The 14,473-nt window shown below is 46.7% G+C and overlaps 1 protein-coding gene and 1 long non-coding RNA gene across 22 annotated transcripts in view; one reads left to right on the top strand and one right to left on the bottom strand.

Annotated features, from left to right (window-relative positions):
• The window catches only part of TNC (tenascin C), a 92,630-nt gene that overhangs the window by 56,992 nt on the left and 21,165 nt on the right, over positions 1-14,473 (bottom strand). For all 17 annotated transcript variants that reach the window (XM_073905851.1, XM_073905838.1, XM_073905837.1 and 14 more), the window contains 4 exons: positions 7,269-7,862; positions 3,279-4,688; positions 1,743-2,006; positions 403-518 (listed from right to left, as the gene is read on the bottom strand). In XM_073905851.1, coding sequence (XP_073761952.1) covers positions 403-518; positions 1,743-2,006; positions 3,279-4,688; positions 7,269-7,725 — 2,247 coding nt within the window. In that variant the 5' untranslated portion in view covers positions 7,726-7,862. The remainder of the gene's footprint in view (positions 1-402; positions 519-1,742; positions 2,007-3,278; positions 4,689-7,268; positions 7,863-14,473) is intronic.
• On the top strand, positions 4,657-10,319 carry LOC112836442 (uncharacterized). 5 transcript variants are annotated; one of them, XR_003211480.2, is made up of 4 exons: positions 4,657-4,862; positions 8,085-8,176; positions 8,965-9,080; positions 9,885-10,319. It is a non-coding gene; the product is annotated as an uncharacterized lncRNA (long non-coding RNA). The 5 variants fall into 5 exon arrangements; XR_012382209.1 differs by having other exon boundaries at positions 8,896-9,080; XR_012382210.1 differs by lacking the exon at positions 4,657-4,862 and adding an exon at positions 8,405-8,483 and having other exon boundaries at positions 7,723-8,176; positions 8,896-9,080.

Here is a 14,473-nt window from a genome sequence, read left to right as displayed (position 1 = left end):
GCACCCAGCTAGTTAGTGACAGTGCCTGGGCTCGGACTCAGGAATATACTTCCCTGCCTCTTATGCGCTCTAAGGCCCAGACAGAAGGGATACTCCATCTCAGATATGCCTGAGGCATCTGGAGACAGAGCTTGTTTGTTCTATTCTGAGTAGAGATTTGCCAGACTATGAGGAACAAGGCGACGGCTCAGCATCTATTTGAGCTCACAGCCCTAAGGGCTATGCTTACGGACTTATTAAAATCACTTAGAATATATATGCAAACATGTAGGGGCTAACGATCCACAGCCGGGTTCCCCACCAGAAGCTACGGAAAGAAAGTTGATATAAAAGTCTGTAGAGCCCTCAGACCATCGTTCAGATCCTTGAGGTCAAATATGCCCACTCCTCTGTGCTCCTTACCATATTCCGGAAGATGATCTCCCATGTTTCAAAAGCGATGTCCAGAGGATCCCACTCCACTTCCACAGATGTCTCCTTGATGGACTTGAACTTTAGGCCTTCAGGTGCAGGTAAGTCTGTCAGGAAGAGCAGATGGAAGGATGGCTGCATGTTGCGGGGGGGCGGTGGACACAGCGGTGATTCCCCCTAAACCCCACTGGTGGGTGCCCCACCCCCGTCAGAGCTGGATTCTATTTCCGACTACTTGTGGGATGCTGTTTACTGCGAGGCAGTGTGACAATTAGCATTAGGACCCACCATATGATTAAATCCTGGCAATTTCATATGATGAAGCCATATGAACCCAGGGTTTGGAATCAGATGGACCTTGGGCTCAAATCCAAGCTCCACATTACAAAAGTTTTGTGTGCATGGGCAAGTTGCACAAAGTGCCCCAAGCCTCAGCTTCTTCACTCGGGAGGAAGAGGTAAGTACGCCTGTTCCTAGGAATGTTTTGAGGACTGAGTGATACGTTGCATGTCGGCCGCTGGGCACGGGTCCTGGAGCACAGCACATTTCAATACGTGGCAGCCAGGGGTGCCTGGGTGGCTCAGTCGGTTAAGAGGCTACCTTCGACTCAGGTCATGATCCCAGGGTCCTGGGATTGGGCCCCGCATCGGGCTCCCTGCTCTGAGGAGAGTCTGCTTCTCTCCCTCCCTCTGCCTGCCGCTCTGCCTATCTGTGCTCTCTATGTCTCTGTCAAATAAATAAATAAAATCTTTTTTAAAAAAAAATACGTGGCAGCCAATGTTATATTTGCTGAGCAAAAATAAGGACCAATTTCTAGGCACAACTTGCTTTTTTAGGTATGAAGGGAATTATACTGTTGTTGGATTCCTAAAGGAATAACTTGAACCCTAATGTTTCTACTTTTTTTTTTTTTTTAATATGTGGACAATGAGCTCCATAGAAAGGAAGTAGTAGAATAGAATGAGCAAGAGCACAAACCTGCAACCAGACTTCCAGGGTTAAAATTCCATCTCCACAACTTATTAAGAGTCTGATTTGGGAGGAGCTGCTGACCATTTAGTCGCAGTTTTCTTATCTGTAAAATGGGTTAATAATTGTCCCTATCTCATAGGGTTATGGTGAGTTAAATGAATTACTAGATGAGGGGTTTCTTTTAAAAAAATTCAGTGGGCTTAACTGGATCCCAGGGTCTTAATTGGTGCAACGATGAAAGGACAGCTACGCAGCCATGGGGGCGAAGGTGAGGCGGTGACCCGTGGGGGCAGGTCATGAACTGGGCAAGCCGAGGGCAGTAGAGGCTGTGGGGGTGGGGATGGGTTCTGGGCACTCACACGTGGCCACCCTGGCGCTGACGGGAATGCTCTTCTTGTTTTCCAGGATGGCAAAGACACGGATAAAGTACTCCACACCAGGCTCCAGCTCCCGGATGGTGGTGGACGTCTGGTCCCCAGGCACGCGGAACTGCATTTCCAGGCCGTGCTCGTGGGTGGGTGTGTACATGACCAGGTACTCTGTGACCCGCATCTCGTTGTCCCAGGCCAGGTTTACGGTCTCTTCCGTCACTTCTGTCACGATGAGGTCTTTGGGAGGGGACACTGGCAGGAGAACGAAAGGACAGCTTGGGTCAGGTGGTGTCAGTAAGGTCCTCTATAAATTCTCTCTCTAGGCTGTTTCCCTTCATGTGTCCCCCCGTTACCAGTCACAGAGCCCTAAAATCGGGCTTCCATTTCCTAAAATAAAAGACTCGTCAAGGACCTTCTGCTTTGATCCAACTTGAAAACCTTTGGTGACCGTCAGGCTAAAGTGCTGAGTCTGCAGTGTGGCCGTTAGGCTTCTTTGTGACCTGACCCCTCCGACTTCCCTACTCTCTGGACCTTAGTTCAGATTCGGGCCATTTGCATGGGCACAGGCAGCCTGAACTTGGCTCCCTGCTCTGAACTTGAGGCCATACATCGTTAGTGCTGGAAAGGTATCTGGGGCTCATTTGGTCCCAATTCTTTCATTTTCTAGATGTGAGAGAGGCAGAGGGACTGGCCCAACTTTGCTCATCTCATCAAATTTGGGACTCACACCTCCTCCCTGCCAGCCTGGTGTTCTTTCCAACCAGGCTTCCCTGCCTTGGGCCCATTAAACACATTTATTTATTCATATCAATGATACCTTCAATCGGGGCAGAAATTCTCTATTACAACAGATACAGTCTGGGTGGATGAGAGGAGTACAAAGAAGACCCTCAGTGAACATGAGCATTATCATTCTTTGTTGTATTTTCACTCAATCCATGTTTATTGAGCACTTACCATATGCTGTGCCTTGTGCTGTCAGATTAGCGCTCCTTGAAGGAGCTCATAATCCCCGGGATCAAAGACAGTTACGAATAAATGAGTTAAGAGATGGGTCCACCTCCTATGTGATTAATTAGCATTTACTCTCTGAGTGTGCATGTAAAACTGTTTTATGTAATCTCATTGTCCATTCAATTGAGCTGAATTTTTGCTTCCCTTCAAATGGAGATTTAGGTTATTTTTGGTTCCGCGTCAGTGGGGAGGAGATGAGAGGGCTCATATTTAGCAAAAAGGCTGTCTTCATTTCATCTACCTCACCACAGGTGTGTTACCCTCGGTGTAGACCAGATGGGTAGACTCAAATAACAGCTCTAGAATGTACGAGCTAAGTGTTCTTGGGACAATTCTATGACCCCCACTGAGCCTCCGAGCCTTCCAATAGTTAGCCCTGTGACAGCTGAATAACCAAGGGCCCCTGCTAAGGTGTGTGTGTGCGCCGTGCGCGGGCGCAGGTGTAATACGACACCTAGCTCTCCCACCCGCACCAGGGCCTGCTCCTGAACCAATGGTCAGTGGACTCACCCTCCGAGCAGTCGTCCCCGGCGTGGCCCTCGCTGCAGATGCAGCGGCCCTCCACGCACTGGCCCCAGCCACTGCAGTCGTTGAGGCAGGAGCGCCGCCCGCAGTCGGGGCCCGCGAAGCCCTCCTGGCAGATGCACTGCCCGTCCTCGCAGCGGCCCCGGCCGTGACAGTTGCCGGGACATCTCCGCTCCTTGCACGCGGCGCCCATGAAGCCCTCGTGGCACACGCACTGCCCGTTCACACAGCGGCCTTGACCGTGGCAGTCGCCGGGGCACGCGAGTTCCGCGCAGTCGGGGCCGGTGAAGCCGTGCTCACACTCGCACCGGCCGCCCACGCAGCGGCCGCGGCTGCTGCAGTCCCCGGGGCAGCGCAGGTCTCGGCAGTCCTCCCCGGTGTAGCCGTCGTCACAGACGCACATGCCGTTCACGCAGCGGCCGTGCTGGTGGCAGTCGCTGGGGCAGCTCATGTCACTGCAGTCGTAGCCCTGGAAGCCCGGCTCGCACTCGCACTGGCCCTGGATGCAGCGGCCCCGGCTGTGACAGTCGTTGGGGCACCGCAGCTGGCCGCAGTCCTCTCCGGTGTGGCCCCCGTCGCACACGCACTGCCCGTTGACACAGCGGCCGTGGCCGCTGCAGCCGCTGGGACACTGGAGCTCGCCGCAGTCGGCTCCCGCGAAGCCGGCGTCGCACTCACACCGCCCGTCCACGCAGCGGCCGTGCTGGTGGCAGTCGGCGGGACACCTCTTCTCGCTGCAGTCGGGCCCAGCGAAGGCCGGCTCGCACACGCACTGGCCCTGCTGGCAGCGGCCGTGGCCGGAGCAGGCGTTCGGGCAGCTGAGCTCGCCGCAGTCTTCGCCCGTGAAGCCCTGCTCGCAGTAGCAGGTGCCGTTGACGCAGCGGCCGCGGTCGAAGCAGTCGTTGGGGCAGATGAGCTCGCCACAGTCGTCGCCCGTGAAGCCTGCATCGCACACACACTCGTTCTCCACGCACCGCCCGCGGCCGTGGCAGTTGTTGAGGCACAGCGGCTCGGCGCAGTCCTCGCCCGCGAAGCCGTCCTGGCACACGCAGCGGCCGTCCACACACCTACCGTGCTCCTCGCTGCAAGCCGCCGGGCACACCTCCCGGCTGCAGTCGGCCCCCGTGTAGCCTTCGAAACACACACAGACCCCGCTCACGCACTTGCCCTGGTCGTTGCAGTCGCCGGGGCAGGCCAGCTGGCCGCAGTCCTGCCCCGTGAAGCCCTCGTCGCAGACACACTGCCCATCCAGGCACTGGCCTCGCAGGTGACAGCTGCCAGGACATTCGGGCTCCGAGCAGTTGGGGCCTTTCCAGCCGGGTTCGCACACACAGCCGCATCCTTCCGCGCTGAAGTTCCCACGACCGCTGCAGAAGGGCCTGGTGTCCAGGCGGCCTGCAACGAGAGCGCAGAGGCTGACCCCTGAGCCTAAGCTGCTGCGTTCTCTGTTACCACCCGCCCAACCCAGATTCCAATGCAACCGGAAGATGGTGGCACCCTCAGCTCCCATCTGGCTTGAAAACTAGTGGCTTCATGTGTGAAATCGGAGGGAACTGACACCCCATTAGAGTAGGTGCAAATTCTTAACCTGTCCTCTCAAATGTAAAGAGTGTGTACTTACGTGTGTAGCTGTGTGTGTGTGGGTGTGTGTGTGTGTTTTCCACCGCCCCTCCACCCCCCTCCCGGGAGAGGATCCATAGTTTTTATCGAATTTTAAGTATTCCCATGACCCCGGTGATTACAAATCATTGCCTTGTGGAATATATTATGCTGGGCTACGTAATTTCTCCTGTACCTTGCCAAGGTCAGGCACATAAGAGAATAATTGTTTCACACAAGAAATATTTGTTGAACTGAACTCATTCTTATTCTGGCTTAGTAGCCGTGCTGCATTTGGAAAGGGCGTTAGATGCTTTGGAGATCAGTTTCTTCATTGGTCAGGTGGGACCAATCACCTACTTCCCTGGGGGGTATCAGGGCTAAGTGAGGACATTACAGACCTACTGTTGTTCTCATTGTGACCTTCTCTTGCAGTTTTTTGGGTTGACTCAAGTCGGTATGTGGGTTTACGTGACCAAACTTTCTAATTTTCCATTACTGAAATGAGGCAGCATAGGAATGGCTTTCTAATTCTGTCGGTACAGCTTATAATGTGGCTCTACCCCCACAACGCTCATGTGTGTCTAGCTTTTTCCCTACCCATCCTGAAGGCTGCAGGGGTGGGTGAATCTGAGGAAGACACGGTCAGGGCTGACATGACTCCATCTCTTTGAAGTCTACATCGTGTGTTGGCTCAGCTTGCAAGAGTGACTGGCGTAGTCTCCATGGAGCCAAGGAGAAGAAACAAAGCTCACTCCATTTTCTCTGCACCCAAATACAGTTGTATTACTATGTTTTATCTCCTTCCTAACAGCAGGGAAGAAGGCAATTAAAACAAATAGTCTGAAAGGTGAGAATCATACGTTTTCATGTAGGGTAGCCACTAGACACGTGTGGCTACTAAACAATTGGATCGTGGTTACTCTGAATTGAGATTTGCTATAAATGTCAAATACATACAGGATTTCAAAGACTTGTTTAAAGAAAGGAATATAAAATATCCATTAATAAGTTTTGTGTTGATCCCATGGTGAAAAGTGGATAATTTGGTTACACTAAGTTAAATAAAATAGTTGATTAAAACTATTTTCACCTGTTCCTTTTTCATTTCTTTAATGTGACTATTGGAAGTGTTAAGAATATATATCTGGCTCATGTTATATTTCTCCTGGACAGCACTGCATTAAACAATTATTTCAACCCATTCTTTAGCATTAATCCTATTGTGTAACTCCCATCTGCATTTTGCCAGGAAGTTGATGGAAATGGAAGATAAAGTAATTTGTGCCTAAAGAAAACATTTTCTCCCCCCTTGTACACCTAGAGCATGTCCTATAGTCCTCTCCACTTACAGTGATTAGGTCTACTCTTGAAATAACTTATCAAAGTGCTTTCTGGTCATTTTGTCAGGGTGGCAGAAATAAAGATGTTCAGCTCTGATTTGAAGCTAGCCCTGTCAAGTGTAGGCAGTGAAGATGAAGACAATTCTAAAGTGGCAAAATCCCTGAGAAAAAGATGCACAGGATACAGGTTATCGTAGGGGTGGGGGTGGGGGTGGGGGTGGGTGGGTGGGGGTAGGGAGCGTGAGCTCTAGAGACCACAGGCCCACTCAGAGATCCTTTCTCTTATTACTCTTGGTGTCTTTTTGTGCGAATTGGTTAACTTCTTTGAGTCTCAGCTGTTAGATCTGTAGAATGGGAGTATTAAACCTTATCTCAAAGGGTTGTTGGAAGGGTTCAATCAGGTAATGAATTATACAGTGCCTGATGCATGAAAGAGGGCTCAATGTATATTGTGATGATGGTTGTTGCTGCCATAAGCTGGAACATTTTTTCCAGTTCCCAGACTTTGTACTACCACAGGCAGCACTGTGTCTTTGTGAGAACACCAGGGTGTGAGATACTGTGGTTCAAGTCCTAACTCGATCACTTGTGGCAGGACCGTGAGGAATCCCACCCTCCTTCTGGGCCTTAGTTTTCCTGCCTGGACAGTGATGTGATGAGGCCATATTAGCACCTTTCAGAGAGTGATCTTGGGTCAGGAATTTCATGATATGGTTCATAGGTTTTGGGGTAGAGAATGTGTAGATCTCATGGTCAAATAAATGTTAGAAACTGGTCATTAAGGTGAAATAAGGTTTTTCCAAGCAAGACTTCTCGGAGGTCTAAAACTCCTCTGAGAAACATTTGTCACCAGGACTCTCCAAGAGCAGAACAGAGATGGTTTACATTCTGCACATTTATTTGACCATAAAATCTCTTCTCAAATGAACACTTTGTGAGGCCAGTTCCCCAGGGAACCTGCTTTGGAAACAAAGTGACGGATCTGGCCAGGCTCATCATTTCTCCCATCTGGACAGTGAGGGGCTGGGTGTACCTTCGGCGGGCTGGAGACAACAGCCGGCTCCTGTGGTGCACTGCTCCCGCAGGGAAGACACCAGATTCTCCAGATCCTCCAGTCTGCTCAGGAGCTCCTTGATGTCAGGAGCTGCAGCGCAACCACAGGCCCGGCGGGGGATGTTGATGCGGTGTGTGAAGACGATCTGGTTTTCCCCGTCGCCCGTGTGCTCCTGGAAGCTCTCGCTGGGCTCTGATGGCGGTGCCAGGTCCTTCTCCCCACTGGCTGATTCCAGATCCACGGAGCACTGGGACCCGATGGGCAGCTTGATGTTGTAGATGTGGTTAAACACCACCGGCTGCTGGTCCTCCGGCAGAGTGACATTGACCCCGCTCTGTCGCTTGTGCCGGATGACTTTCTTGAGGACCCCACCTTCGGTAGTGAGGGTGAGCGAGGCTAGGAGGATGCCCGCCAACAGCCGGGTCACGGCCTCCATGGCGGAGGTGGGTCTGGCTGGGGCGTTTCTGCGCTCTCACTCCTAGGGTGTCTCGGTCTCAGGCAGAAGTGCAGATGTGGAAGCACAGAGGAGAATCCAGATGAGTGTGATCCTGATATTCCTGAAGGAATTCTCTTCTGCAAGGAAAGGAGGGAAAGCAAGCTTGTCAGTATCCACTGCTAATCGACTCTATTGAGTATCGTCTTTCCAAGTGAATTTTGATGTTCTATCTCCTGCGTCTGAAGCTCTCCTGATACTCCTTCAGTATTCACTGTAGTGTTGATACCAACTAGTCTCTCAAAGAATATTGCCATCTTGAAGGAATGATTTCACTTACTTTTCAACTTCTGGAAATACAGGGAGATGGCAGGGAATAGAGAAACGGGCAAAACTTTGGAACAGTATAGACCAGACCTGGATTTGGATCTCAGCTCTAACTCTGTGCCTTTGGGTAAGTCATGTAACTCTTCTTTGTCCTATTTCTCTTTCTGTATAGTGAATGGCTAATGTTGGGGTTAAAATAATGATATAAGTAAAAACATAAGTAGAAATCTTTCACAGATTTACGAATCCCTTCAATATTTACTCGAGCCCACTGAGTGAGTCATTGTAATGTTATGAGACCATAGTCACAGTAGATGTGTTCAATAACTCCTGCCTCTTATTATTGGTCCTCCAGTCCATATTTAGCAGCATCTGCTGGTTTCCCTCCACTCCTGGAGGCAGAGGTTCAAATGACGAATGTGCTAGAAGGCAAGGTGAGCTTTAATTCCAGCCCAGCTTCTTAACTGTTGTGTGGCCATTGGAACAATACTCTACCTCTTTGAGACCCAGTTTCTTTTCTCCTTGATTTATTTCTAAAACCTTAAAAAGTCAAGTTTTTTGGAGAATCTGACAGAATGTTTCTAAACCCCAGTTGTCCAAACTATGATCGAGGGCAGGGGATGGCTCAGAAAGAATGTCCGTGAGCCTCTGAGGTCTTCTCCAATCTACAAGTACTTACACTATTCTCACTGGGCGTTAGAGACTAAATCCTGTCTTCTTTTTCCCCCGAATTCATATATTGAAGCCCTAACCTCCCATGGGACTATATTTGGTGATAGGGCCTTTAGAGAGGTAATTAAGTTTAAATGAGGTCATAAGAGTGGGTCCCAAATCTGTTTGTGCTAGTGTCCTTAGAAGAAGAGGATCACCATGTGACAGAACTCTCCCTCTCCTTCTCTCTCTGCTCCTGCACAGAGGAGAGGTCATGTGAGGACACAGTGAGAAGGCAGCCGTCTGCAAGCTAAGGAGAGAGGCCTCATAAGAACTGAATTTTCCAGCACCTTGAGTTGGAATTCTACCCTGTAGAACATGTAAGAAAATAAGTTTTTGTTGTTCAAGCCAAAATAACAGTCTGTGATATGTTTCTATAATAGCCTGAACAGACTAATACATTGAGTTTTCCACAATAATCAGAGCTCTGTGGAGATAGAAATAAACATAAGACTAAGTGCCTACCCTCAGAGGCCTTAACAATAGAATTATAAATAAAATGGAATCACACATTTAATAATGAAGGGATAAAGCAGGAAGGAAGGCAAATTACTGATTTTGTGGTATGGAATTTGAAAAAAATGAAAAGGATTGTCAAAGAGTGGTAGTTGGAAAGGACAGAATTTAAGCTGAGCCTTAAAGAGTGAAAGGATTAGATACCAACAGTATATGGAGGAGATTATGCTATTGTGAGGCAGTTCTTACTTGGTTAAATTGTCTTAGTCATCTCTCTTATGACTATTTATCAGTATGGACAATCAAGGTAGCAAGAGGCAAGGGCTGTTGTCGAAGGTGGTTGACAAATTTTTTGAGTAGATAGGAAGACATGGCTAAACCTTAGATGATTACAATATTGACCTAAATATGCTCTGGATGCATGTGGCAATGATATATACAGGGAATGAAGTCATTCATACCACTCTTTAGTTAGAAAATACACCAGAATATAGTTCAAGAAAATAGTTGAGAGGTATTCGGTTTTTAATCAGTCACTTTGCAAATTGGCGTTTTTCTATGCCCATGCTATTCTTATACTTGCTCCTTCAGAGTTAGCTACGTATGTCAATTAGATTCAGTATTTGGAATACTTATCCTATAGAGGTGCTCTTTTTTTTTTTTTCCAGAAAGATTTTAGCCCAACGATCAAATGCATCAACATGATCCCACGTGATTGCCTCCTGCATGAGAACAGAAAGTCGTTGCGAAATCTGGAGAGGGATTATGGCAGAAATGAGAAACATTTCTGTAGGACTGAGCACGGGTCTGGGGACCTAGAAAGCACTGGCTATGCATTTAATCAAGAACCTCCTACCCACACATCCCCACCACATCCTAATTATATTCATACTTGATATTTTACCAATTATCCATGCAACAGCTACCTAGGGCATCTACTCCCTGGTTAGGCAAAAACAAACAAAACCCCAAAACAACAGCAACAACAAAAAAAGGAAACAAACACTTCTTTTGAGTATGCTTTCTTATTCAAATTAGTTTCCTAAATAAGAATGTGTGAATCTGCAATGTAGGCCAGCGCATTGAATAAAAATGATTATGAAGAAGAGAAACTTGGTAAGTTCTTTTCTTTTAAACCAGCACAGCCCATCTTATTTGTTTACTGGGCAAATATTCATTAATTGCACACTCTATTGCAATCACTTTAACTCTCTTTGCCTTCCACAAAGTCCTTCCTCCCACCCTCTTTCCATCAATTCTTAGCTTTTTCTTTTCTTTCTTTCTTTTTTATGAGGAAGGGCCATGGGCCAAGCTTGAAATGCTTTGGGACTTTTATCCAACACTTTTTTGTGTGTTGCTAAATGACTTAAATTTCCATCTAAAAGGCCATTAGAGTTGCTGGTTGAGATGCTGAGGCAATGAGTCTAGGGTAATAATGACCAGAGTATGGGTTGAGTGAGGATTTTGCATTGCCGTATGTAAGAGACTTACATTGGCACAGCCAAATGCTGCATTGTTTGGTGGCAGGAAATGTGATTCTTGAGGGTGGTGTATTTCCCATTGGCTCATGGTGGTCGGAGGGCAGGTGGATATTTTTTGTACTTTGGAAAAGACCCATTACATCTTCAGTGTGGAGGAAAGTGCCCAGGCTTTAGAATTAGACATACCTGGGTTCAATGCCTTTGACAAGTGACTTATCTTGTCTAACCATGACCTTATTTGTAAAATGTGAGTCAAGGTCTTTCCAAAGGGAATTGTGGATTAGAAATCATTATAGAAAGCACCCAGCACAGTGACAGGCCCATAGCAGGCACACATTAAAAAGCAGCTGCTATTTTATTGCACTCCTAACAACAAAAGGTAGTCATGAGTCCAGGCAGATAGCTTCCCTTTGCTTAAGCTTGAGCTTGACCTCTGCATTGAATCCTGTCTTAAACTCTGTAGCAACCTGGGTCTAGATGAAAGGGGCACTGTAGAAATTACTGATGGGGGAGGAGGTAAACCTTATGAAGATAAATTTTCTAGAACTGGAAATAATAATGCCAGAGAGGAAAAAGATAGGGAGCAAATAATAACCTTTAAAAATGTATTCTCATGCAGACAACTGGCTGGTTAATGTCTCCCTTGAGGATAGACCTAAGGATAATTATTTTAGATTGTAGTTTGTGATAATTTAGGTAAAACATGAAGGGTCATGTTCTGACAGTAGGGCTTTTAAAATTTCAGAATGAATGACTTATTCTATAGAGACTTCTTAAAAAGCACAAGCAGATTCTTATCTTTATAGGAAGTGATCAGGCAATAGAAGGTCTGGAAACTATCTTGTAGGAGGAATGAGTGTGGACCGTGTGTGTTTATCCTGTAGCTGAAAAAGCCAGGGTTGAGAGGGATAGGATGACCATGTATAAATCCTAGGGAAGTGGGAGCTGGCTAGTCCCTTGTGTCCTCAAAGGACAGAACAAGGGCTGACGCGTGTTTATGTTGGGGGTGGGGAGGGGGGTTGGTTAAGAAGGTAAATTTCAGCACAGGAGGAGAAATATTTTTCTACTTGGAACTCTCCAACATAAAGGGCTTCTTTGGGAATATAGCACGGTCCAAGGCACTGGAATGTAGACTAGTGTTGAAGAACACAGCTTCTGTAGACACACTGTGTTGGGTTGGAGTCACTGTTCAACTTCCTCTTTCTTGGGTAAAATATTATCTACCATCCTAAACCAGAGTCACGTCATCATTAAAATGTGATGCAGGGGTTCTGAGAAAATTGTTGTGAAAAGTACATGAGATAATGTGGGTCGTAGGGACGGCACAGACTTAGCAGAAGGAGCTCATCAAAGGGAAGCTTTTGTAGTGATAAGTATGGCCTTCAATTAATATTTTTTTCTAGAATTTTCTTTCTCCCAACTCTTGAAATCTACCGTGGCATATACAGATCTGCTTTTTAAGCAAGGATGAAAGTTCTGCAGTGAAGTAGAGCGTTCTTTTTCAGAGTTCCCAGACAAATATGCTTTGGAAGATATGGATGTAGATTTAGATCCAGGTCTGCCTATGTTTTATGATAAGATTAAAGGATCTAGTTGAGTACCAGGGTTTGTGAAAGAGAAGAGCAGCAAGAGACACAGCCTTTGTATTGGCTCAACACACAGATTGCTGGGGTTACACGTTTAGGACAAAAGGGCTGTTTCCAAGCTTTGCATGTTGCCCTGCTCTTTATCCTGTCTCAGCATGTATTCTGGGTGCAGAAAAGTAGTGCAGAGCAGACCTTGCTTTGTATCTTTATCAAAAGCAATTTTTAGGTCCAAGTGAACTGCTGTGCGGTGTTTTTTTGTTTGTTTGTTTTTTGGTGAGACTCTTTAGGTCCCTCCATTCCTGTTAGTTTTTCAAAACAAAATTAATCTGGAGAGAAAAAAAATACCGTAAACATTTCCCCACGAGGTAGAAGGCTGAAGAAGAGGTAGAAAACTTTGAATTCATGGTCTAGAGCTGCAGTGTCCAACATGGCAGCCACTAGTCACAAGTGGTTGCTAAAATGAAAATGAATTAAAATTGAAAACAATGAAAATTTCCATCCTCAGTTGTACTATTCAGAGTTCAAGGGTTTTATAGTGGCATGAGGCTAATGACTATAGTATCAGTGCAGCTAAAGGACAGTTCCACTATTGCAAGAAGTTCTGTTGAGCAGGACTGGTTTAGAGGAGTGCTTTAGTGATATTAAATCCATGGTACAGACGAGGAAACTGAAGCTCAGAGAGGTCAAAGAGAGTCCGTTTGATGTTGCTAAGTGTCCTGTCTCATGAAAATGAGGTGAGTACCTCAGGTACATATGGCAGGGGACTAGTGTAAGATGATGTTATGTGGTAACTCAGCGAAACATAAGCAAATGTGTGCGTGCAGGATACTTACTCTCTGTTACGTTTTTGGACCTTACATGTTCAAACATATCCAGGTACAAGTGAGAAATTATCTTTACGGCTATTGTCCTCCTCAACTCTGAAGGGACATCCACCTTGCCCCAGGCGAGCAGATTTCCCCCCCTGCGCCCCATCCTACCCTTGGGATAGGAAACGTTTTCTTCCCTTTCTTTCTTTTTCTTTTTCTTTCTTTTTTCTTTCTTTCTCTTTCCTTTCTTTTCTTTCTTTCTTTTTTCTTTCTTTCTTTTCCTTCCTTCCTTTTGTTTTTCTCCCTTTCTTTTTCCCTTCCTTCCTTCCTTCTTTTCCCTCTTTCTCTCTTTTTCTTTCTTTCTTTCTTTTTCATTCTTCATACTTTAGAGCCCCAAGTTCTCCATGAGTTTCTTCTCCTCAAATCAAACCAAAGATAAGCTACTTCAGGGACCTCTCTGGCCATGCCTAACATCTTGTCCTGCTCTGCTCCACCCTTTCTCTTGGAAGCTGGTAGAACTTGTCAAAGATAACTTATGGCTCTCCTTCTGTTGACCCATACACTACTTTTCTCCAGAGTTTTTGAGAGGACTCAGTCTCTTTCCTTCAGCAGTATAAACTATTCTGTTGATGAAGCAGCTGGGTGTGAGAGAAAGAGCCTGATCATTGGAAAGAAATAGACCTATGTTAGAATCCAGCTTTTCCACTTAGTAGCTGCTTTTTATGGCCATTCATTCACCCCTTGAGTCTCACTTGCCTGGATCCCCTACATGGCTATACTCACCTCTATTTCATGGTGTTTCGGGAGAATGGAATGAAGTGAGGTATCTGTTAAGCTACTAGCATAGTGTCTGGCATACAGTAGGTGCTTTATATATGGTGGCTAATATTAATATAGAAGCAATAATAACACTGGTCAAATAGAGAATGGATCAGAAAGAAAACTTTGCATCTAGAAGGGATGGGAGAATCAGGGAGATACATCATGATTATAACAACAATATAACAGATAACAACAGAGACTGGTCAACCTAAGTCTACGCCATGTTTAAAGTGGAGGGAGGCTGCATTCTTCTGGGGGGGGGGGGCGCTTAGGAAAAACACATTGAAAGAGGTACCCTCTGAGATGGACCTGAAGGATAGGTGGCAGTTTTGAGAAGTGGATGGATACAACTGAAGTAAGTGGGCAGCATTCGAAGCCTGTGGAAGACTAGAAAGGGAGCGGAGAAAAGGCAAGGGACTTGGGAGTGCAGGGTTGATAAGGAGAATAAAGAGGATGACACATGCATCCCTTTGCAGCTCCCTGCTAGAGGCAGAGGTGGGGGTCATGTGGATGGAATACTGAAGGTTAGTTCTCCTGGGGTGTCAAAGGCATGCAGGGG

Source organism: Callorhinus ursinus, unplaced genomic scaffold, assembly GCF_003265705.2.
Source record: "Callorhinus ursinus isolate GAN/ISIS: 27379988/994484 unplaced genomic scaffold, GSC_fseal_2.0 scaffold24, whole genome shotgun sequence".
In the NCBI taxonomy this organism is placed as follows: domain Eukaryota; kingdom Metazoa; phylum Chordata; class Mammalia; order Carnivora; family Otariidae; genus Callorhinus; species Callorhinus ursinus.
Note: the sequence above shows the minus strand (reverse complement) of the source record. Positions and strands in the feature narration are given on the sequence as shown.